The following is a 23,662-nucleotide window of genomic DNA, read 5'->3' as shown; positions in this document are numbered from 1 at the left end:
AGAAAGATTTTAAATATGCAGAAATTTAGTGTTCATATTTAGAAACGATGGTAATCTTACAAGTAGAGATATGATTGGACACTTGTACAATCCTATTCACTTAACACACACACTCATTCAGTGCCTGTTGAGTGAATTTCCCACATGATGCTGAATTTCTAATCTCTGCTTTCCCGGAAGATAGTTCTAGGAAATCAGCCATTTTCATACACACTAGATCTCCTGCAATAAAGTGCAATTACAGTGCACTATAGTTTACATCTTGTGATAATCTCATAATAAAACTGTGTTTCAGGTAGATATAAAAACACAATTAAATGCAGTTGGTGTCAATTAAGGAAATTATTATTTTTTGTAAAGTAACGTGTGCAAGTACCATGATTTAACCTAGGAACTGTGAGCCATTTAGTAGAGGATTGAGCAGACCGATGACCTCTACTCCTGCTGCAATTGTGTTGTCCAATCAGCACACTAGGGGTGGAGAGAGGACACCACTATATTCCTTAACTGTAAGCAGCCGGTCCATAAGGGGTGCCGCCCCCCTAATCCCTATGCGGGGTGCATACATTTCTATGAGTTTTTTTAAGCACATAATGAGCCTGAGGCTGTAATTGGCTTCAGAAAGGTTGGGCTTGGGTCCCAGAGTACTGGGCCCTGGGCCCACCCACTTGTGACATTAGTGAATCAACATTCGCTATTGTCTTCCTGCTTCTCCTCCCGGCCAAACAGGACAGGAAGCGGGTTCTAATACCGGGTTGGCCGAGAAAAGGCTTCATGTGACCTTGATGGGGTAAGCGCAGGGCTGTTGGGTGGGGGTATTTGTTTGTCACTGCCCCCTCCCCCCCAAAGAAAAAACGGAGCACCAGCCACCACTGATGGTAAGAAGTGTCATCCATCTGGTTAGGCCGTTTGAGCGGACTGTGTATATCTCAGAATTAGATGGACAAAAATAAAATGCCAATGGTATGTAAAATGGCCCCCAAAAATATATTTCGTCTGCGTATAAAGTTCAGATTTAAATATGACATGATACTCTAGTCATAGTACATTAAAACTATATACACTTGCAACGTAGCCTTGTCTTTCAATAATCAAGTGTTGTTCATTTAACAAGATTACGTAAACTGCCATGGCGTACCGAGACTCACTTTAGTGGACAAAAGTATTTCAAGGCATCGTTCGTAGCAATGCAGTTCTACAAAACAAAATGAAAAATTAGTCTGGGGGCCTGGAAGATTTTTTATAAATCACATATCTGTGTGGATAAACACATATCCAAAGTTTCATCATATGCACAAAAAAAAAAAAAAAAAAAAGAAAAAAAAAAAAAAAAAAAAAAAAAAAAAAGGACAGAAGTGTTACGCTCAGCATTTTGTTTACTTGCAGTGCATGATCTCAATTCTACATTTATTTAGAGTTAAATGTTGTGAAAAACCTTTAGCAGCAACAATTACCAGTTTGGTAAAAATGGGTTTTGCTATGAAAAGGATTGACCAACATATACTTAGATACTGGCACTTAGATACTGCTGGCACAAAACATCCCAAATGACTTCATACTGCAGGGCGCTTGCTATCTTACTTATGTAATGTGCCATTTTTGGCAGTTATGACAGACTTGCTAAAAGACAGGCTAAGCTCTGCTTGCTCTTAACAAGTTATACTTGGCTTCCGGAGGGTGGAATGCTATATGACAAGCTGAGCGCATTCAATTGAGGCTGTGGGTCATCCTGCAGTGTTGGCAGGTGTCTGCAACATGGCTGTTTAGTAAATATGAACCCTAGTGTCGCCTGCCTCTTTTAGATATGTAATCAAATACAACGTGGCTATAGATAGTACATCTGACTAGCAGCAAGCTGACCCCTAATATAGAATACAGCTACAATAACAAAAATCTCAGTCTAATCCCTGGATATACTGCGGATAGGATGCACTTGGGATGCCTTCTATGGCCAGTCCAGAATAAATTGGCAGTTACCAAGGATAGCCCTTGTTTCTATGGACAGACAATTCTATGACCTGTAATCCTATAAAGTGCTGCTAATGCGGATTTTCAAAAGTAGAAAAAAAAAAAAAAAAAAAAAAAAACACAACTCAGTGTGGTACAAATATTGTATTCTACATGTAACTTCATCCAAGTACATGTCCGGAATCGTTATTTCCTGTTCGTTAACAGACCGCTACAACAATAAGCTCAGCAATAAAAACTGAGAAACCAAATACATGTTAAATAGCAAAATGCATCATACACCTCTTACATCAAGCCTGTATTGGACAGCAGAGCCAACAGTCACTGAAGTCAAATGGTGCAAAGTGCAACTTAAAAAACTGCCAGTAGAGAGGTTGAGGTTTAGTCTACGGTATCAGTTCCATTCATGTGATTGCAAGCCATTTGCCTGCATTTAATCATTCTAAATTCCTCAGCCTTGCCCTGGAAAAAACGACACGCACTCCAAGACTGTCAACTGGTCTGGCTAAATTGGCAGGAAAAGGAAGCGATTAGCTGGTCAAAATATTAATATTCATGTCCGCCTTAACACCCAAGTATACAGAATACTAAAGTCGATTTTCAACAGTTATCAGTATTTGTTTATCAAACACATCTTTTATCAGGGTTAATGTTACCTCTGACTTGGTATTAAACCAGTATAAAAATTATATTTCATTTTAGCCTTGATGAGGGGGATAAACAAGTTGGCTTTCATTGAACTTTTATTAAAACATGTCAATATCTTAAAAGGACGACGGCACGCAAATATGCATCCTCTCGGCACAGTTACTGGTGCCTAACGGAAAGCTCACGATCACATCTTGCAAACAGGAGCTTTTCGATCAAGTGACCACCATGACAGTCAATCACATGATCATAAACCTTGCCCTGCCTCCCGGCATCTGAAGTCCCTTAAAGGGCCAGGAGGCACCAGTGCAAAGGGGTTAAAAGACTCTGTCTTTCTTGATAGATTGAAGCACCCACATTAATTTTTCTTTGCCTTATTGGGTGTGTGTTATCTATAAATCAGCCTTTCACAACCTGTTTATCAGAGGAACCCTTGAAATAACGGTCTTCAGGGAACTGGCAATAATTCTTATATTTACAGCTCACAGTACTATATTGTGATGGTTGGTGGGAAGAATGCTTCTTACATTTGTGGTCATAGGGCAAAAATCATCCCTTACAGATAACTAAAAGATCATTGGTGTCAGAGGATACTCATCTGAGAATTAGAAATCCCCTTTTGCTCAAGGAATCCCTAGAAACCTCAGGAGAAACCATAGGGCTACACGGAACCCTGCTCTTAATTGTAAAGTTTGCAGCCTACTGCTTCTACTTCTAACTAAAACTATGGGATAAATATGGTCTAAAACACACAAGGCATGTGCATTCTTCCTTAAAATATTGGGTGTGCTTTGTGTATATCATCCAGACCTGTGAAGCAATCCAAAATTAAACCTGGCTTATATGCAGGTACTTTCTGCAATAAAGACCAATCACTGCTGTTCTCTCTCTCTCATTGTGCAGGGTGAATAGTCTTATACGCTCCCTACTGTAGTGTTCTGTAGGCAGCCTTTAGTGGGTGGAGCTTGCAGAGTCCAGTGATGTCACTGCTACGTTATTTGGCATTATCTTGGTTTTCAGAGGCATTTGGTGCACACACAGTATATTTATAATATTTTGTGGTTATTGAGTAGTATTTAAAGCGGATGTGCCACTAAAAAAATATATTAAAAGCCAGCAGCTACAAATACTGCAGCTGCTGACTTTTAATATAAGCACACTTACCTGTCCTGGAGTCCAGCGCCGTCCGCAGCAGATGACGAGCGATCGCTCGTCACCCTGCTGCTCCCCCCTCCATCCACGGTGAGGGAACCAGGAAGTGAAGCACTCCGGCTTCACTGCCCGGTTCCCTACGGCGCATGCGTGAGTCGCGCTGCGCCCGCCGATTGGCTCCCGCTGTATGCTGGGAGCCGAGTGTTCCCAGCATACAACGGGGGACGGACGGGATGCCAGGAAAAAACCCGTCCTTTGTCCGTATCGTGTGGCCGGAAGTGGGTGCAAATACCTGTCTGCAGACAGGTATCTGCACCCCCCTCCCCCTGAAAGGTGTCAAATGTAACACCAGAGGGGGGAGGGTGCCGATCAGCGCGACTTCACTTTAGGGTGGAGATCCGCTTTAAATGAGTGTTTGTGTCTCAAGAGTTCAGCAGACTAACATGCGCCCTTAAAGGGACACTAAAGGCAAATTTTTTTTTTTTTTAAATAACAATACTTACCTCCACTGTGCAGCTCGTTTTGCACAGAGTGTCCCCCAAACCCTGCCTTCTGGGGTCCCTCAGCGGCTGTCTCAGCTCCTCCTCGCAAAAGCTTTCCACCTTTATGCGAGCGAGTTCGCATGGTGGAAAGCTTTTGCGGGCACGCTCCCGTGATACAGCGGTGGCCATAGCCGCCGACTGTATCACTCGGCGCCGTCACGCCGCGTCATCCGCTGTGATTGACAGCAGCGCCAGCCAATGGCTGCGCTGCTATCAATCCGTCCAGCCTAGCCAATCAACGGCCAGGCTGGGAACTGAAGAGGATCACGTGGACGCGCAGGACTTTTGAGGGGTCAGGTAAGTAAAACGGGGGTTCGGGGGGCGGTACCGTCGGATGTTTTTTCACCTTAATGCATAGGATGCATTAAGGTACAAAAGCATTTACCTTTACAACCCCTTTAAGAGACAGGAAGTATGTTATTCACAGGATTACCGTGTGAAAATAAAAGGAAAGCACAACTAATGCGAATGCATTCACTTCTAAGAACTGGTAAACTGCAATATACATTTTTGTTTTGGGGTTTACGTATTTAATGCATATCTGCAACCTCCTGAAAGTTTGGAAAACATCATCCACTATTGGAGGCGAACACTGGTGACCTATAGGATAGCTTAATTCGCTGTCCTAAATGCACAGGAAAAACCAAGACTGCTAAATAGGAGTACCATGATATCTCAGCTATAAGGAACATGCTTAGTACAATGCTGCAAACCCCCTATAATTATATATTTTACTACATTTAGCAACTGGAATCACTCATGCATCGTAGTTTTTGATATCATTGCAGTAGCAAATGCAGCATGCTTTATTGGATTACCTACAGACACCAAATACGGATGCATAGTGGCAAAGTCAAGAGGGCGAGTCTGAGTAATCCACACCCCCTACCTAATGTAGCTGCTGGTAAAATAAAACAAACACTTATTCCTTTGTTTGTATTGACACCAAATAGAAGTGCGCTGTGTCAAGCTCTACAAGACAGTATGAGGAGATCCCAGCATCCATCTGGCTCACAGAATAAGTGGGCCCCTATGTCCCAAATGGTCCTTTATGCATGTAATGCCAGCCCTGCTGATTAAGCCATGTGTTAAAAAGTTAAGTCTTATTCTTTTTGCAACCCAAGTTATACAGAGCAGGAAACATCATAATAAATATAATTTCAGTCAGCCAAAGACAACTTTCTCTAAAGAATCAGGCTGGCCATAGACGGTCGAATCCAACCGTATGGGCAGTTTAAATGTACCAAGTTGATTGATTTTGCATGCAATTATCGCTAGCAATAATCACAGTCTTCTCCTGATTGGGACAGCTTCCCCGCCCCCTCACCGGGAGAACACAATGGCTCATGGGAGGGATTCAACTGTCAACATTGTCTGTGTTGATGGGGAAATCAAGCCAATTTTTTTCCTACAACACGTGGTTGCAGGAAAGAAATTCACTAAGTGTATGGCATGCATAACATTCAATCTCAAAGAGTTCGGATGTAAATGGGCTGGATTGCTGATGTCCTTTTCCTAAGCTCTAGTTATCTTGGGAACAAACAAAGAGAAGGACTATTGTAATGTAAAAAAAGAAGAAATAATCTCTATGGCGTTAAGTAAAGCAGATGAAAAAATGTTTCTCTGTGTTCCATCCAAACATTCTACTTCATTTTCAGCACTCTTGACCATTCAACCCCAAAATTTGTAACTATATTCCAAATAAAAATACAAAAAACAAATAAACTCTACATATGTATAGCAAGCAACATTTTAAAGATGTTGTTTCAATAGAGTTTGCATATATTTACTAACACACAAACCCCTAAACTGTAAAAGGTTGATGTAGCTATATATCCTTGGTCTTAGTGCCGATTCACACTACAGCGACTTGGGATCCGACTTGTGTCGCGAGACATAAGACATTCCATTGAAGTGAATGGGAGCCGTCTTAATGTACACTACTGAAGTCGCTCAGAAAAGGTTCCTGTACTACTTCAAGGTGACTTCTAGGCAACTTGTACCCATTGATTTCAATGTCAGATCAGTGACTTAACTAAAGCAACTTTACAGGAAGAAAAAATCGTTTTCTCAGGCAAACCCCTCCCTCTCACAGAGCTGATTATTCTGTGATTAGCCACAGCCAAAGTCGCCTGTCCTGAAGGCAACTTTAAGTCACGTTGTAAGTTGCTCCAAGTCGCACTGATGTCGCCTTGCAAAGTCGCGCTGCAAGTCAGGTTGCCCATGTGTGAACCGGCACTAACCTTTGTCCCTTAAAATGGCACAAACTATTGTGTCTGCAAGAAAATAACTGTGACAAAAGTGTAAAGTGCTTTGGAATCCAGGTGGTAAGATACTAGACACCATACAACCTGGATTAACCAACTTCACTCAAGGTTTCACAACTACAGCTCATTCAAGTGCAAGGAATACCTCTGCCTACACATAGTGGAGACAGCTATTCAGTTACCCTGTTCAAACTTCCCAAGTCTCCATATCAATGTAGGAAAACAATTGGCAGATCTCCCATCAGACTGAAAAAATAAAAAAAGTGTAATTAGGTGGACCTAGAAGGACTAGATAAAAGGGGTCATGGGCAATATACTACAAAGCAAAATACCAGAGTAAGAAGCCTCAGGGGAAGCAGTCATTCTCAACTCCCAGGCTGCGTATTAGGATCAGGGCACTGCTCGGTAATCAGCATGTAGACCAGATTTCAGTAGCTTCCATCTGAGGATTCTCACTTAGTTATGTTGTTTAAGAAGGAACTCCACACAAATGAAAAACCTTACAATAAACCAGGCAGGCAGCACCTGAAACAGAGAACATCCCACTCATCCACTTGCAGGTCAATTGTGCTTTAGGTAAGGGTTAAGACAGCTTCTAAAGTTTTAGGGGTCAGCGTTTTCTGGGGGCATACTTGTAGCTTCAAAATGTCAGTCTCAAATTTCTGGCTATAGCAGATTCAGGGGTAATGAATGAACTAAAAGACTAGCCACACAAAATGACTGGAATTCCCCTTTAACAAGAACCCTTGATCTATCTAAGATTGCTGGGATGTATAATTTTGTGGAAGCTGATACAAATATAAAGCTTACTACTTGGAAAGGAACTAATTACATCATAACCAGGAACAGACTCTTACCATGGACGTAACTACTCCTTAACAATTTTACAAGATATTTACTGCTTAAGTTTTCAAAATAGCTTACGTAGCATCATAATAAATCTGAATCCCTCCTTAAATACCCAAAGCCCCTATCACACTTGTGCGACTTGTCCTGCGAACTGGGACTGCAAAGTCGCATGACACGTCGTACCCCATGATTTCCAAAGAGTACCATTCATATCTGTGCAACTTCAAGTTGCAGTGACTTCAAAAGTAGTCCCTGCACTACTTTGGTCTGACTTTGATGTGACTTGGAGGTCCATAGACCCCAAGATTACACAGGCATTTCAAGTGACATCAAAATCACAAAAAAAAAAAATAACTTTCAGGTCGCACAAGTGTGAAAGGGGCCTTTAATGTATCAAGGAGTGCCGTTACATTTGAACATACAATATTTGTACTGTACTCTTTAGATCATTGCTAGAAACCCTAAAATGCCCCCATAGCAAGATCCTATCATGATATATCCAGCATATTATTGTGTATTTATTTCTTTGTTAAAATAATAAAAATTTCCTAATGAGTCAATACTCTTAAAGTTTTCCACTCTTCCTCATGCGGGTTGGATGATGTCAGCAATTCAAACAGTTGCTACTGCATTTTCCCAAGTTGGATCTTCTTCCAGGCCTCAGAGGCGGTGAAAATACAAGAGTCCAATATTCCAGCTACAGTAAATGCTCCCCCAATAATGGCACACACCTGCAGGAGGAGAAGACAAAAACACAAATGCTTAGAGAGCAGCCAGCAGGAGGTGCATTTAAATATGTTCGCTGCTACATTTTACTACTAGGCAGTAAACAGCCTGTAGTTTTACATTTCCTGAGAACGAACACACACACACACCAAAATGAGCAAAGCTAGCAGTACATGGCTCGATTTCTCCACCCATGTGAAACAGCATGGACAAAGTAATCTTGACTGAAAGCCGGCATAGCCCTGTAAAGCATTGATACTGTATGTCCTAGTGATGGAAGCGTATAAAAGCACTGTAAAATGCTACACTATACTGCTGTACAAATACAATAAAAAACAAATAAATATGCCCATCATTGTCTGACCCCAACTGTCATTTTATAAAACCTACAAAGTAATTTAAACCGAGAAGACAAAAATAAGTTAGGCAAACAAACATGTTCTAAAACAACTAGGTCAATTCCAGCTGTTCAGACGCATTTTCCCAGAATGCTTTGCAATTTCAAGTTTGACGGGTTTACCGTCCTTCTCCTATACCCACCAGTGTATATATGGTCTGTTTACAAAAACATTTCTCTGTTCCCCGGGGCAACAGCTGTTTTAGTACCCAAGTTCTGACATGCAAAATATGTGGCCAGATTAATTATGGTCAGTGTATTCTAATCTGGTAGCTGAAATTAACCTTTCCTTCACAAACATGTCCGGGGAGGGCAGCAGCCAAAAATAGGGGATGCTTCTGGAAGGAAGCAGCTATTAGTCCTTAGTTTATCAGCTTGTTAGATTTTATATATATATATATATATATATATATATATATATATATATATATATATATATATACATATACATATACACACACACACACACACACACACACACATATACATATATACCGGTATATAATATATAAAAAAAAAAAAAGAAGGAGCAGTCAATTTACTTGTGGGTTACACAATCTAGTTACCAAATGTAGACATTCTCCCAAAGTACTATTATATATGCAAGCCGATAGTGAATCAAGTTCAAGTGGATAACATTTTTGTATGCAATGCTTATAACCATGCTGAAAAAGATGACAAACAAGCTTACTCAATAGACAGTGTAATTTGCTATGAAGCTGTACAAAGTGCACTATCCCACAAAAACACTCCGATTTCTATTTTCTGCTGCCACTGCTGGTTTGATTTATGTTCCTGAAAGATCTCATTGCACCAATGTACGGAAATGTGGGAGAAGAGAAGTATGGTCAAAGCTTTTTGGGCCATACTCCTCCTCTTGGTCACAGGAGCACACTTACTTCTGCAGTCCTGTGACCCAGATTCAGTCAAGAGTGGACTAAAGCCTGCTGTCGGACGACGTCACAGACAATGCAGGTTCCTAACCACTTCCTGCCGGCCCAACGACTTTTATACGGCCGCAATGTGGATCTTAATTGCCGGGAGGCCGTCTATATATGGCCTCCAGCCACTGGGGGGCGCGCATGACCGCTGTGTCACTCAGGTGCCGATGCGCGTGCCTGGCGGTCGCAATGTCCGCCAGGCACCCGCGATCGGCAGTCACAGAGACAGGGACATGGATCTCTGTGTGTAAACACAGAGATCCACCGTCCTGTCAGGGAGAGGAGACATATGGTGTGTCCCTTGTATATAGGGATAACCATCGGTCACCTGCCCCAGTCACTCCCCTCCCCCCACAGTTAGAAACACTATGCAGGGCACACATTAACCCCTTCCTCGCCCCTAGTGTTAACCCCTTCCTTGCCAGTCACATTTATACAGTACCAGTGCATATTTATAGCACCGTTCGCTGTATAAATGTGAATGGTCCCAAAAATGTGTCAAAAGTGTCCGCCGTAATATCAGTCGTGACAAAAAAAAAAAAAGAAAAAAAAAGAAAAATCGCAGAATGCCGCCATTACTAGTAAAAAAATAAAATAAAAAGGTCATAATTCTTTCCCCTATTTTGTAGGCGCTATAACTTTTGCGCAAACCAATCACTAAACGCTTATTGCAATTTTTTTTTTTACCAAAAATATGTAGAAGAATACATATCGGCCCCCAAACTGAGAATTATTATTTTTTTTTTAAATTTGATATTTATTCTAGCAAAAAGTAAAGAAATTAGTTTTTTTTTTTCACAATTGTCGCTCTATTTTTGTTTATATCGCAAAAAATAAAAACCGCAGAGGTGATCAAATACCACCAAATGAAAGCTCTATTTGTGGGGAAAAAAAGGACATAAATTTTGTTTGGGAGCCACGTCGCACGACCGCGCAATTGTCATTCAAAGCGTGACAGTGCTAAAAGCTGAAATTTCGCTTGGGCAGGAAGGGGGTATATGTGCCCAGTAAGAAAGTGGTTAAAAAGGATCCCAACTTTAAGGTCAAGATCCACCCAGATGTCCGATTGACAGCTGGTTCAGTCTGTCAGTGCAAGAGAGCCTGAGCCAGCATCTCCCACCCCTCTACAGCCTTGCGCTCCAGCGAAAGCTGGAGGGGCAGATCTAAGAGCATTGACTGACAGATGCCGCTCTCTGCAGATGAAGAACAAAGTGATAAACTGTCATATGATTGCTCAGTTCTCAGTCTTAGAGCTGGAGGGGGATAACTGCAGCATCACACTGATACTGGAGCACTACAGGAGAGGGTGTACATTTGTTTTTTGATATCCCACACTTCTAAAGGAAAAACCAACAAAATAGGTTATACTTACCTGCTCTATGCAAAGGATAGCCCCTATCATCCTCTTTTTTTTGGGGTCCGCCACCCGCAGTCCTGGCTACTCTTACCTGCCAAGTGCCCCAAACAGCAAGCCTCTTGCCATGAGGCTCCCGAGTCATGCTCTGTGTTCATTCTCTCCTCATTGGCTCACTGGCTGAGAATGACAAACAATGGCTCCCACTGCTGTGTGAGCCAATGAGGAGAGACCCATGAGAGCCGCTGCTCTCATGCACATTGTTGAACTGAGATCGGGCAAGTATTAGAGGGGGTGTGTGTGTGCCCTTATTTTATCAATTACAATTACTTTACAGTTTTGCGGCAAAAATTTTCTAAAACCGTGAACATTTTTCAAATTCATTTTCTTTCAACTACAGCACTAGGATGTTTCTCAAATTACAATTTAGGACTTGTGTAATAACAGACTTCATTATTGGAATAAATGTGACAGTACCCACAGAACACAGGCAGGTAAGAAACGGCAATTGCCAAAAATACTTGCCATTTTAAACACTTTTCTGCAGACCATTTTTGTACCCACAAAGTAGAGTTTTACTTTAAAGAGTCGCCGTCACCTTGCCCATGTAGGGTAGGTTGTCAGTGTCTCTGCAAAGGGACCCCTCTAACCAGGGCCGGATTTGCTCTCCCTGCCGCCCCAAGGCCAGGTTCCAAAATGCACCCCTCCCCACCAACCGGACCCCCCCCCCCCCCCAAATCAACTGAGAATGTGCGGCACGGTTAGTTCAAATATGTTTTGTTTGTTTATTTACTTTTTTATCACTTTTTTTATTTTTATTTATTTGTAGCTTGTCGCTTACTTTTTTTTTATTTTTGTATAATTTTCTTATTATTTTTCTTATTATTTATTTATTTTTTATCAATTTTTTTTCACTTAACTTTTTTGCTATCACACAGGAGAAAACAATTTAGCAATTGGAGGTGACATGTTCTCTTTATTGACCCTGTCATCTCCAAAACAGGAGTCCTAGCACTGTGCTAGAACTCCTGTCACAGCTGAGATGGGAAGAGCACAGCTCTCCCCTCTCACTGTGTACATTGGCAGCAGGGACAGGAGACAGACTCGGTGGCCGAGACAGAGCCAGCAGAGAGAGGTATGTGGGGTGGGGGGGAGAGGGGAGGACGGACGGGAGCACATATTTTACAAGTGATTTCGGCGACATCGCCGCAATCACTTGTTAACGAGCGAGCAGATTCCCCCATAACTTATCGCCCTTAACTGTATGTTCCGGGCGTCAGGGGAATCCATGCCACTGCTGCCCCATGGAGCCCTGCCGCCCCAAGGCCTGGCCTCAGTGGCCTTGTGGGAAATCCGGGCCTGCCTCTAACACAATTTGCTTGGGCCTAATCCTTGGCTACTAGACTTGAGCACTGTGACATGGGAGGAGGTTACATGCCATTTAGAAGCTCTGGGTATTGTCTCCGGCTATAAAGGTAGGAGGAGTGGCGAGGGAGCACAGGCTAGGCAATTCTAAAAGTGGGCCAGGAAGTCCCTTTGCCTTTAATGCAGTGTCTCTTTAAAATAAATATGATCCACTCTCTACTTGTATTCTCTCATCTGATTAACCCAAGTAATAGTATCATGTAAATGCCAGAAAGAATGATTTTAAAGAAGATTTTCTCTGTCATAATTGCACTAGGATGGCTAAAATCACCTGAAGTAGATTACAATGAGAATTGTGCCAGTGACTTCTGCTTCCAAATGAGCAGAAATGGGGAAAACAAAAAGAAAAAAAAATGGCTCAACTCCATCTTTTATGTGACCAGAATTTTAAAGTGTTAGATGTATACTTAATGTTCTGAGAACAGGGTTAGAAAACTTAACTTTGTTTACCATCTGATGCACTTTTCTATAGGCAGACTTTCTATTCCAGCCTCATCAAGCAAAGGAAAGTTGTAGAATAACCCCCACGCTGAGGTGTGTTTTCATACATTTAAAATGGTGACTCCATGATTGGCAATGGGTTACAACAGTTCACTTTGGAACTCCAGACCACAGCACAGGAATTGCTGGCTTTTCTTCCTTATACCAGCTGCAAACACACTCATCTCCACTAGACATCTAGGTGTTGATTTACTAAAACTGGAGAATGAAAAATCTGGTGCAGCTGTGCATGGTAGCCAATCGGCTTGTAACACATGTTCAATTAATCTTTGACAAAAGAAACATGGAAGCCGATTGGTTTCCAATACAGAGCTGCACCAGTTTTTGCACTCAAGTTTTAGTAAATCTAATTTTAATATTGAATCCACCAGAAAAACTCCTGTTTCCACAGCATCTAGAAAAAAAAAGGGTACTTACTGCCATCTACTGTGTTTGTATCAGTGTAGAAGACAAATGCATATTGGTAAACTAAAATCAGAACGGTTAGCATTTCTGTACTCTTGACATCATTTGTGAACCGCTTTGTTAAAATTAATCCACACTTAAATTAAGTTGTTAATTTATTAATTTAAATTTATATTAAGTGGTTAATATAAACCTTAAAAGGCTTGTTGGGAAGGATAAATAAACAGTAGTAGCAACTTAGCTTTCCTAGAGACAATGCCGTGCTAGGTCCCCCCCCCTTGGCAGTAAATGGCAGAGATGTATACGGACCGTTTTAGTATTGAGTCTTTGTTGAAGGGGAGACTGGCTGATTTCCTACTTCAGCAGAGATCATGTGACCAACTGCCTAAGCATTCACACATATGGCTGGAACACCAGAGAGCCAAAAGCAGCATTTTCGGCACAAATGATAAATATTCCGTCCTTCCAGTACTTGTTCCATCTATGGAAGATTATTAAAGTGGTAGTAAAGCCTGCTTGGGGATTTTTACCTACAGGTAAGCCTATAATAAAGGCTTACTTATTATAGGCTGGCTTAGAGAGGTTCACCCTTTCCATCTTTCCCACCAACCACTCCCTTTAAAGAGATTTCCTCTTCATGTTGTATCCAAGAAACAGGAAGTGAAAGGAAATCTTCCCAGTGGGACACAGTAAAGCCTAGTATACACAATGAAAATATCGGACACATGATCGTCTGTTTTTTTGTATGCTAGTCTCATCCCGAAAATGAAGAGGTTATTAAAGTTACAAAAATTTCTCATACGACCGAATACAACTTCAGAAGTGATGTAATGTTTTGTATTGTATTGTGTTTCCGAGCAGGAGTGGTCTTGGTCACTCGATTTTTTTCAGACGAAAACTGTACTGATTAAAAAACGAAAATCCTTCGTTCTAGTATCGTATTGTGCCTTTACATAATATCGCATAAATGGTCGTGTTCGAAAGCTGTGTACCAACGATCAGATTATCATACGATCGTTGCGAAAGTGGTATTTTTCATCCCATTTTCTCATCGTGTGTACTAGGCATAACCAAAAAACCATGACAGGGGTTGTCACTTTTTTTGACAGAGAAGGGAAAAAATGTTGGCTTTATGTACACACTTTAAATAAAGCTGTGTACAAGAACAATACACACTGCATAAAAATCACCAAACTACATTGAAATCACTAAGACTTCTTCAAACATAACACAGAATTTAATTACAGGTAATAAAACGGAAAACATCTACAGATGATAAAATGTTAGTATTGATTTAAAATTCAACCGCTACCCATTTTAAAGCTAGCAAAAAGTTACAGAACGTTTAAGAAAAAAAAGCCACCAACCAAAATAGACCATCGTGTTTTTAAGGTCACTGCTGGCTGGCAGAGCACATGAGGTGTTAATCGTTAGTGTGCGCCCAGCAAACAGACTGAGTATTAGCAGTGACGTGGGACCTGAGCTGCCAGCACAGAGCTGGGGAAAAATTTACTGTGTGCTTTAGAAAAACAGAACAATGACTCACCATTGAAAATCACTATTTGCTGGACTTTAAAAAAAAAAAAAGTTTTCATGCTCAAACTGAACTGACAGTTGTAAAACAGCCATTCAACATTATAGGAGCCACAATTGTACAATACTTAATGGACAAAGCATGACATATGCAAGTATAAATCAAAAATGGCTACATGACAACTGTAAACAGAAAGCTCGTTATTCAGAACATTTCTTCCAGTGAGTGTGCTTTTCAAATTGAACATTAAAATATTTTTTAGAATGTTAGCATTTGTATCCATTAAATAGTATACAGCTACAACTTGACACTGTTCTATTATAAAGGATCAGCAACCACAAATCGAATCTAGTCCATTTTTTGTAAACAGAACAGAAGTGGCACTTTTCAATAGAGCTTATGCAGAATAGCATCAAAGGCTGCTGCTCCACTGAAAAGCGATCCAGGCTTAGAACGCTTTTAAGAGGCACTTGACAGGCGGTTAAGAGGTTATATGTCACCTTCTCACTGCCTGTTTTAACTCCCTAAAGCCCCTTTCACACTGGGGCGGGAGGTGCGGTGGCTGTATAGCACCACTATTTTTAGAGGCGCTATACCGTCGGAATTGCGGCGTATTCGGCCACTAGCGGTGCAGTTTTAGCCTGCGCTAGCATCCGAAAAAGGGTTAATACCACCCGCAATGCCCCTCTGCAGAGGCATATTGCCGGCGGTATAGCCACGGTGTCCCATTGTTTTCAATGGGAAGAAGCAGTAAACACACCGCTCCAAAGATGCTGCTAGCAGGACTTTTGGAGTGGTCCCACCAACGCATTGCCTCAGTGTGAAAGCACTCGGGCTTTCACACTGAGACTGCAGGGCAGGAGTTTTTCAGGTGGTATTTAGGAGCTATTTTTAGCGCTAAACCGCCTGAAAAACTCTTCAGTGTGAAAGGGGTCTAAATGCAGAATCACTGTCCTGCAACCACATTGTTGCAAGCGGTATTGGGGAATACTTCCCGCCATGGTCTCTGCAGCTAAAGGGAAAGCAGCTGAAGGTGGTGGTAAAAATAAAGTTCAACCACATGTTTTTGCCATTCCCCAACCTCACGTATGAATAAGTCCTTGAGTTGCATCTGTGCGTAGGCGAGCCCATTCATTTCATATCTACCTGCAGAAATGCAGAGAAAAGTCCCTTTTTTTCCATTTGGAACCACAGGAAATTTTAAAGGAACTGTATTACTTCTTCCTTCCAGGTTGCTCAGCTTATACAGAACTGTCACCACAGTGGATCCACTGACTATTTCTAGCCCTTCTCCCTAATGACAGAACTATATGTTCTATCGTTTTATGCATGCACTCATTGCACTGTGCAGCATCACCTTTGTAATTCCAGCATTCACCTGCAGGGCCACTTCTGCTGTCTATTCTCTAGACGTTGTCACAATTTGTTATAACCACACACGGTTATTTTTGACCAGAATCCTCAGCAGAAGTGATTCACTAGGCGTCCGGATCGCCATAATTTTTTTCTTTCATGTTTGTCAATTGTTTGTGCTTTTTACATGTTTTCTTGTTGCACTTTATATGAACTAGGTTCACTAGTGCGGTACTGGCCGGCCGCTGTAAGTAGGTTTGCAATCACAGCTTTTCAGCTCAAATGGTACTATTTTTTGATATCTCATTTTGTTTATATATTTGTAAATTTTCCAATATTTAATTAAACTTTTTATATCTATATTATTGTCAGTCACTGCCTTGGTAGCCCCTCAGTTGTCCCTTGGGATGCTATCATTTGGTCTCCCTATGGGATAACATCCCCCTCTCTTATATGAAAAGTCCCTGGCCCTTTAAAAAAAAAAAAAAAAAACTGCATTGATTTGGCTTCACGATTGTCAATGGGTGGGAGTACTAATAAGAATTAATTGCACACCAGTGCATCTGCTAGAAAGCAGCATGTTTGTTGGCATTTTGGGAGCATGTGTGATTTTGCAAACCTAAAGGCCCACACACGATATGATTTTCCGACAACAATTGTGTGATGGCAGGGTTTTGTCGCATAATCCGACCGTTTGTATGCTCCGTCGGACAATTGTTGTTGGAATTTCCGACAACAAATGTGGCATAGCATGCTTTAAAATTTTCCAAAAACAAATGTGTTTTGACGGATTATCCACCGGGGAAAAAAAAATCCAAAAAGTACAAACACGCATGCTCCGAACCAATGCTAACCATAAGACAACATTAGCAGAAGTTGCCCAAAGGGTGGCCCTAAAGAGCTGAAAAACAACGTAGTTTTGTGTATTTTGGCCAACAATGTTTTGCCGTCTGTATGCAGAACAAGTTCACGGCCAACGCTCTTCGCACAAAATGCCATGGATTTGTCCGCTGGAAATGCGATTGTGTGTACGAGGCTTTGAGAATGAAAGTACTGAAGGCGCCGTGACTTAAAAAAAAAGAAGGTTGGGAAAAACTGGAGATTACAACACAGAGGAAAAAAAAAATCAGCAAAACAACTCAAAACGGAAGCCAAATACATATTTGTTGAAAGAATTCTGTCCAGAGAGCACTATGGGGCTGCGGCTGCTGAACATTTTCTGCAAACTTGGGTAGGAGCTGCACACAGGTGATTTTTACCTTAATGCGGAGAAAAGCATTAAGATAAAAAACATTTGGCCTTTAGGCCCTGTACACATGGCCGGGAATCCCGTCAGGAAAAAAAAAATGGTGGTTTTCCTGACGGGATTCCTGGCAAGCTTGCCTTGCATACAGATGGCCACTCAAAAGAACCGCTGTTCTTTTGAATGGCAAGAACGCGATGACGTCATCGACTACGACGAGCCTGCGCTCGTCACATTTGATGCCGTCGCTGCCATCTTGCTACACCCTACACTAACCTTGTATGCTACTGCGCATGCGTCAAATTCTTGTCGAGCATGCGCGGGTTTACCTGGGACAGGTAAGCATACAGACGACCAGTTTTCTCGGCAGGAAAATAGAGAGCAGGGTTCTCTATTTTCTCGTCTGTTTTCCTGTTGGGAAAACTGCTAGGGAGTATACACACGGCCGAGATTCCTGGCCAAATGCTCTCCTGGCAGTTTTCCCGCTGGGAAAACCGTTCGTGTGTACGAGGCTTCAGTCACTATTTTGGTATGTGCAAGAATGCCGTTTGCAGCCACACTTGCCTGTACTCCTAAGACGGATCAGAAGAGTGATCATTTCTTGGTGCTTTCATTGCCAGTGAATGGACATTTTCACCTTACCTGTATGATCACTGTGTATTATTTATTAAATTACATTTTTAGCAGTAGAGTTTACATTTTTGCATTTTAACATTTATTCTGCTATTTACAGAAATGAGAAGATTTGCATATTTGTTCTGGGTCAGTAAATCAGAAAGCACTGAAACCATTCGATCAGTCGAAGACCTTGTTCACATGGGCATACTATAGCACACACCCATGCAAGGGTGGCGTTTGCCCATCCCCATGCAGGCATTCCAATTGACAGTCGTGTGTGGGGTAGGTGCACGGCCCCAAAAGCACAATGTCTGTGTGATCATACGATTCATGCCAAGGCCTAACAGTCAGGCAGCTAGCATTGTCAAAGGAAGGGGGTTACAAATGGTACTCTTCATATTTCTCCCAGCTCCTGGGATTTGTTCAACGCAACATCGCAAAGATCTAAAAAAGGGATTTCTTTTCGTCATTGCAAACTATGGACACAGAAACAAGGAGACAAATTCCACCCTCTTGGCCACATTTTACCGCAAGGAACCACACAACTGGCACTATATAATTTTAGAAAGACAGCTGTTCCTAGAATCCTTCAGCCCACACAAAATACCAGTAGGTGCCCCAAAGTGCCTACACGTCATATGCTTGGAATACAGTTTAAGAATTCCTCATTATCCCAGAATAAAATTATAGGACCAAAATAGCTTATTCATTACTGTTGACATTTGAACACGCTTAAGAAATGGCTAATATGCTTGTCTTTAGATTTTACAGCTATGTTGTATTTAACATTTTCCAACGCTAAAATACAGTTTTTATTTAAACAAGCATTAATAAAGTCCACAGAAAATTCTATATTTTGCTTTGTTTTGAAGGTGTATATTGCTCTCCATGTTCTTGGGTGTTTTTTTTTTTTTTATCCCCAGCATTAATATACACTGACCAATGTGTGATCACAAGTGACCAGTTACATCAGACACTAAGGGCCCTTCCACACATATGGATCCCGTGAGGATCTGTACTTTTAACACCCGCTTGCTCAGCGGGGATCGCTCCATTGATCCCTGCGCTGTACAAGCAAATGACTTGGCGGTCAGATTTCCGCTCTCCTCTATGGGGGGGGGGGGGGGGTCGGATGAACACTGACACACTGTCCGTTTTCATCAGATCTGATGACGGATGGAAAAATAGGATTTTCCTCCGTCTACAGAATCGGAGCATAGTGGATGAGATTGGATGTTCATCCGCTGACATCCGCAATCCCATAGGGCTACATGCATGTATGTTTTTCATATGAAAACTGATGGATGAAAAAAAGGACATACGGTCCGCAGGTGTGAAAGGGGCCTTAGATGCTGGAAGTTATATTATTATAATAACACAGGATTTATATAGTGCCAACAGTTTGTGCAGCACTTTACAGTGTAAGGGCAGACCATACGGTTACAATACAATTCAATACAAGAGGAATCATTGGGCCCGGCTCATATCAGTGACGCTTCTAGTTTCTCCAGCTGCAGGTACATAAAACAACTTTCCCCTGTATGCAAGTAATGGGTACCACAAAACAGAATGACACCTTATGTAAATGCACATGTCCTCCTGATCTCCCAGAAAGTAGCATTATTGTCTGCAATTACCGGTGCTTATCTACACAATTGCTTGACAAGCTGGTATCTGATTAAAGCGGTAATAAACTCCAAAACAATTATGCTTCAGCTTACCAATTCTTAGAAGTGGTTGCTGCATTAATGTTTTTTTTTCCCCTTCTTCATATTTTTTAAACAGACCAAGCTGTCAAGCAGAAGTAGCAGTAAAGAAATAGTGGAAACCATTTAACAATGATAGAGGTGCAATAGACACCGACTAACACCGTAACACAAAACACACACCTCTAGTAGTGTGTGGCTTTACTGGTCAGATCAAGTGAAAATAAGGAAAAAAGACTTAAAAACAAAACAAAAAAGCAAAAACAAACACTTAAAGGGGTAAAGGTAAATGTTTTTTCACCTTAATGCATCCTATGCATTAAGGTGAAAAAACATCCAACAGTGCCGCCCCCCCCGTTTTACTTACCTCACCCCTTGAAAGTCCTGCGCTCGTCCCCATGATCCTCTTCGGTTCCCAGCCTGGCCGTTGATTGGCTAGGCTAGGCTGGACGGATTGATAGCAGCGCAGCGGTCAATCACATCCGATGACGTGGCGCGCCGGGCCGAGTGATACAGTTGGCGGCTACGCCCGCCGCTGTATCACAGTGGAAAGCTCTTGCGAGGAGTAGCCGAGACAGCCGCCGAGGGACCCCAGGAGACAGGATTCGGGGCCACTCTGTGCAAAACGAGCTGCACAGTGGAGGTAAGTATAACATGTTTGTTATTTTACAAAAAAAAAAAAAAAATTTTTTACTTTAGTGTTCCTTTAATGTGGCCAATGTGGATTAGTAAACTGCAAAATGTTATTTTTTTTTGCATTTAATATTGTTATGTCAAGAAAGAGGGGAGATTACTTTATCTCTTCCGACTCATTTTCTATTTGATGTTTCAGATACACTATATTGGGCACATGAACTTTAATGACATCCCAGTCTTAGTCTGTACGGTTCAATATTGAGTTGGCCCACCCTTTGCAGCTATAACAGCTTCAACTCTTCTGGGAAGGCTGTACACAAGGTTTAGGAGTGTTTATGAGAATGTTTCACCATTCTTCCAGAAGCACATTAGTGGCGCCAGGCACGGATGTTGGACAAGAAGGCCTGGCTTGCAGTCTCTGCTCCAATTCATCCCAGTGGTTCGCCATCAGGTTGAGGTCAGGACTCTGTTGGGAGCATGAAATTGTCCAAAATGTCTTAGTTTGCCGACGCCACAAGAGTTTCCTTCACTGGAACTAAGGGGCCAGGCCGAACCCCAACCCTTGAAAATACAACCCTACACATAATCCCCCCTCCACCTAATGATTTGGACCAGTACACAAAGCAAGGTCCATAAAAGACATGGATGAGCGAGCTGGGGTGAAGGAACTTGACTGGCCTGCAAAAAGTCCTGACCTCAATACCATAGAACACATATGGGATGAATTCGAGTGGAGACTGTGAGCCAGGCCTTCTCATCCATATCAGTGCCTGACCTCACAAATGCGCTTCTGGAAGAACATACATTCCCATAGACACACTCCTAAACCTTGTGGACAGCCTTCCCAGAAGAGTTGAGGCTGTTCTAGCTGCAAAGGGTGAACAACTCAATATTAAACCCTACGGACTAAGACTGAGATGCCATTAAAGTCCATGTGTTTGTAAAGGCAGGTGTCCCAATACTTTTGGTAATATAGTGTATGTTAGCACTGTCATTTTTGTCAAACCTAGTTGTATGCAACAAATATTCGATGTTGGCTTACGTTGATACTTTAAATTTTTTACTTTAAAGCGGGGGTTCACCCTATCGACGGGAAAAAAATTTTTTTTTTTTATTTTACCTTAAAATCAGGCATTGTAGCGCGAGCTACAGTATGCCTGTCCCGAATTTTTTACCCCCGTACTCACCTTGTAGTCGTCCATCGAAGATTCCGGGGAATGGGCGTGCCTATGGAGACGGAGGATGATTGACGGCCGGCTCTGGCGCGTCACGCTTCTCCGGAAATAGCCGAAATAGGCTTGGTCTTCACGACGCGTGCGCATAGCCTGTGCGCAGGCGCCGTGAAGAGCCGAGACCTACTCCGGCTGTCTTCGGGGAGAGTGACGTGCCAGGGCCGGCCGTCAATCATCCTCCCTCTCCATAGGCACGCCCATTCCCCGCGGGAGCCGGAATCTACGATGGACGACTACAAGGTAAGTACGGGGTTAAAAAAATCGGGACAGGCATACTGTAGCTCGCGCTACAATGCCTGTCTCGATGGTAAAATGTGTCGGGGGGGGGGGTGAACTACCGCTTTAAAGCAGTATTTAACCCAAAATATATTACCACCCTTTACAAGTGGTGGCTTCATTGGTTTTCCTTTTATTTTTCACCTGGTTTTTGGGTTTAATACTGCTTTAATGTTTGATTTAGTAAAAGTTATTTTTTATTTTTTTTCCCCCATGATTAGTAGGAGTTAGGCAATGAAACACAGAGTATATCTAGTGTCCGTTAACCGTAAATCACCCTGAAAATGAATCACACTTTTTTCCATCACACGCAAGCTATAATTTCAATATAGTTGTAAAATCAGATCTTTCTATCTCTCTGCTCCAATAAACCTTATCCCTTGATAAAAAAAAAGTTATTAGATGCAAACTACCGAGCAGGAAACGGAAAAAATGGCTCATAGACTTGGTGAACTGTGAATCAGAAAAACACTCATCTTGTTTATTATTGCTCTATGAGATTTTCTAATTGTGGACAGTAACAATACATGCATGAGCCTCTTATGGCTTTCATTACTGCACAGGTTCATCATCAAATTAGACTTTACGGAACAATATCCAAGAATCGCATACAGGCCCGGCGGTAAATGATGGGATGTGGGGGTTCCAGCACCCTGCACCTCTGGACCCCTTTACATTACACAGCACCCTGCACCACTGGACCCATTTACAATACACAGCACCTTGCACCTCTGGACCCCTTTACATTACACAGCACCCTGCACCTCTGGACCCCTTTACATTACACAGCCCCCTGCACCTCTGGACCTCTTTACATTACACAGCACCCTGCACCTCTTTACATTAGATAGCCCCCCACAGTTTGTTACACAGACACCCCCCTAACAGTTCTGGACCCCCTGCATGTTACACAGACCTCCCTCCCTACAGCACAGCCCATACAGACCCCCCCCCCTACACTAGAGACATGACCTGCGGCCCACCGGGCATATGCCAGTCCGGGCCTGATCACATACTTTACTCAGTGTGATAGCGCCTGACTAGGTAGGATTATATTATATATATATATATTACACACACACACACACACACACACACACACACACACACACACACACACATATATATATATATATATATTACACACACACAAAATAATGAAACATTATTCTAATACCACTTGCTAGAGTGCAGACTCAAATACAGCAATTGCTGTGCACAACTTAAAGAGGAACCTCAGTTCTCTGTCCATTTGCTCCGCCCTGGCACTGTCATAGTGCATGTGCAATTTTGCTTAAAGACTTTGCCTGTTTGTCATGTCCTGGCAAAGCCCATTGGCATATCGGCCAACATGCAGGATAATACTAGCTCATTATGCCTTTTGCCTTACAACCGCTTTAAGTAGGCGCTTCACCCAATATACAGCAGAAAACAAACTCCCTAGAATTTCCAAACCACATAGCCGAAAAACCTCATCTTCATAAGGCCTCATGCATCCTGGACGTTAAAATAATGCAGTGAGTCTTTCAACTTTTTTCAACATTTTTGCAATAGCGTTTTTTTGTTTATTTTTTAACAATGGATCAAAAATTTTAAAAACGCTGATGAGCGATGTTTATCGTTTAACAAAGTTTACCGATGTTTATCAGCACTAGAGCGTTTTTACATCTGAAAAACGTCTCTCAGAACTCACTAGTTTTTTTTTTTACTGCTCAAAAAACTGCCAGTGCCAAAAACTGCCGATAACAGCCTATGTGTGCATGGACACATAGGACAACATGGTGAGTTTAATGACCGTAAAAAAAAAAGAAAAAAAAAAAAAAAAACAGCTGCTGCTGTAAAAATGTCAAAAAACGTCCAGTGTGCATGAGGCCTAATGCTTCAACATT

The 23,662-nt window shown here is 42.0% G+C and overlaps 1 protein-coding gene across 1 annotated transcript in view; it reads right to left on the bottom strand.

Annotated features, from left to right (window-relative positions):
- Positions 1 to 7,795: 7,795 nt before the first annotated feature.
- The window catches only part of ERGIC1 (endoplasmic reticulum-golgi intermediate compartment 1), a 147,509-nt gene continuing 131,642 nt past the window's right edge, over positions 7,796 to 23,662 (bottom strand). The window contains exon 10 of the mRNA XM_040344544.1: positions 7,796 to 8,157. Within this exon, the coding sequence (XP_040200478.1) occupies positions 8,050 to 8,157 (108 nt within the window). The 3' untranslated portion in view covers positions 7,796 to 8,049. The remainder of the gene's footprint in view (positions 8,158 to 23,662) is intronic.

Source organism: Rana temporaria, chromosome 3 (genome assembly GCF_905171775.1).
Source record: "Rana temporaria chromosome 3, aRanTem1.1, whole genome shotgun sequence".
Classification (NCBI taxonomy): Eukaryota; Metazoa; Chordata; class Amphibia; order Anura; family Ranidae; genus Rana; species Rana temporaria.
Note: the sequence above shows the minus strand (reverse complement) of the source record. Positions and strands in the feature narration are given on the sequence as shown.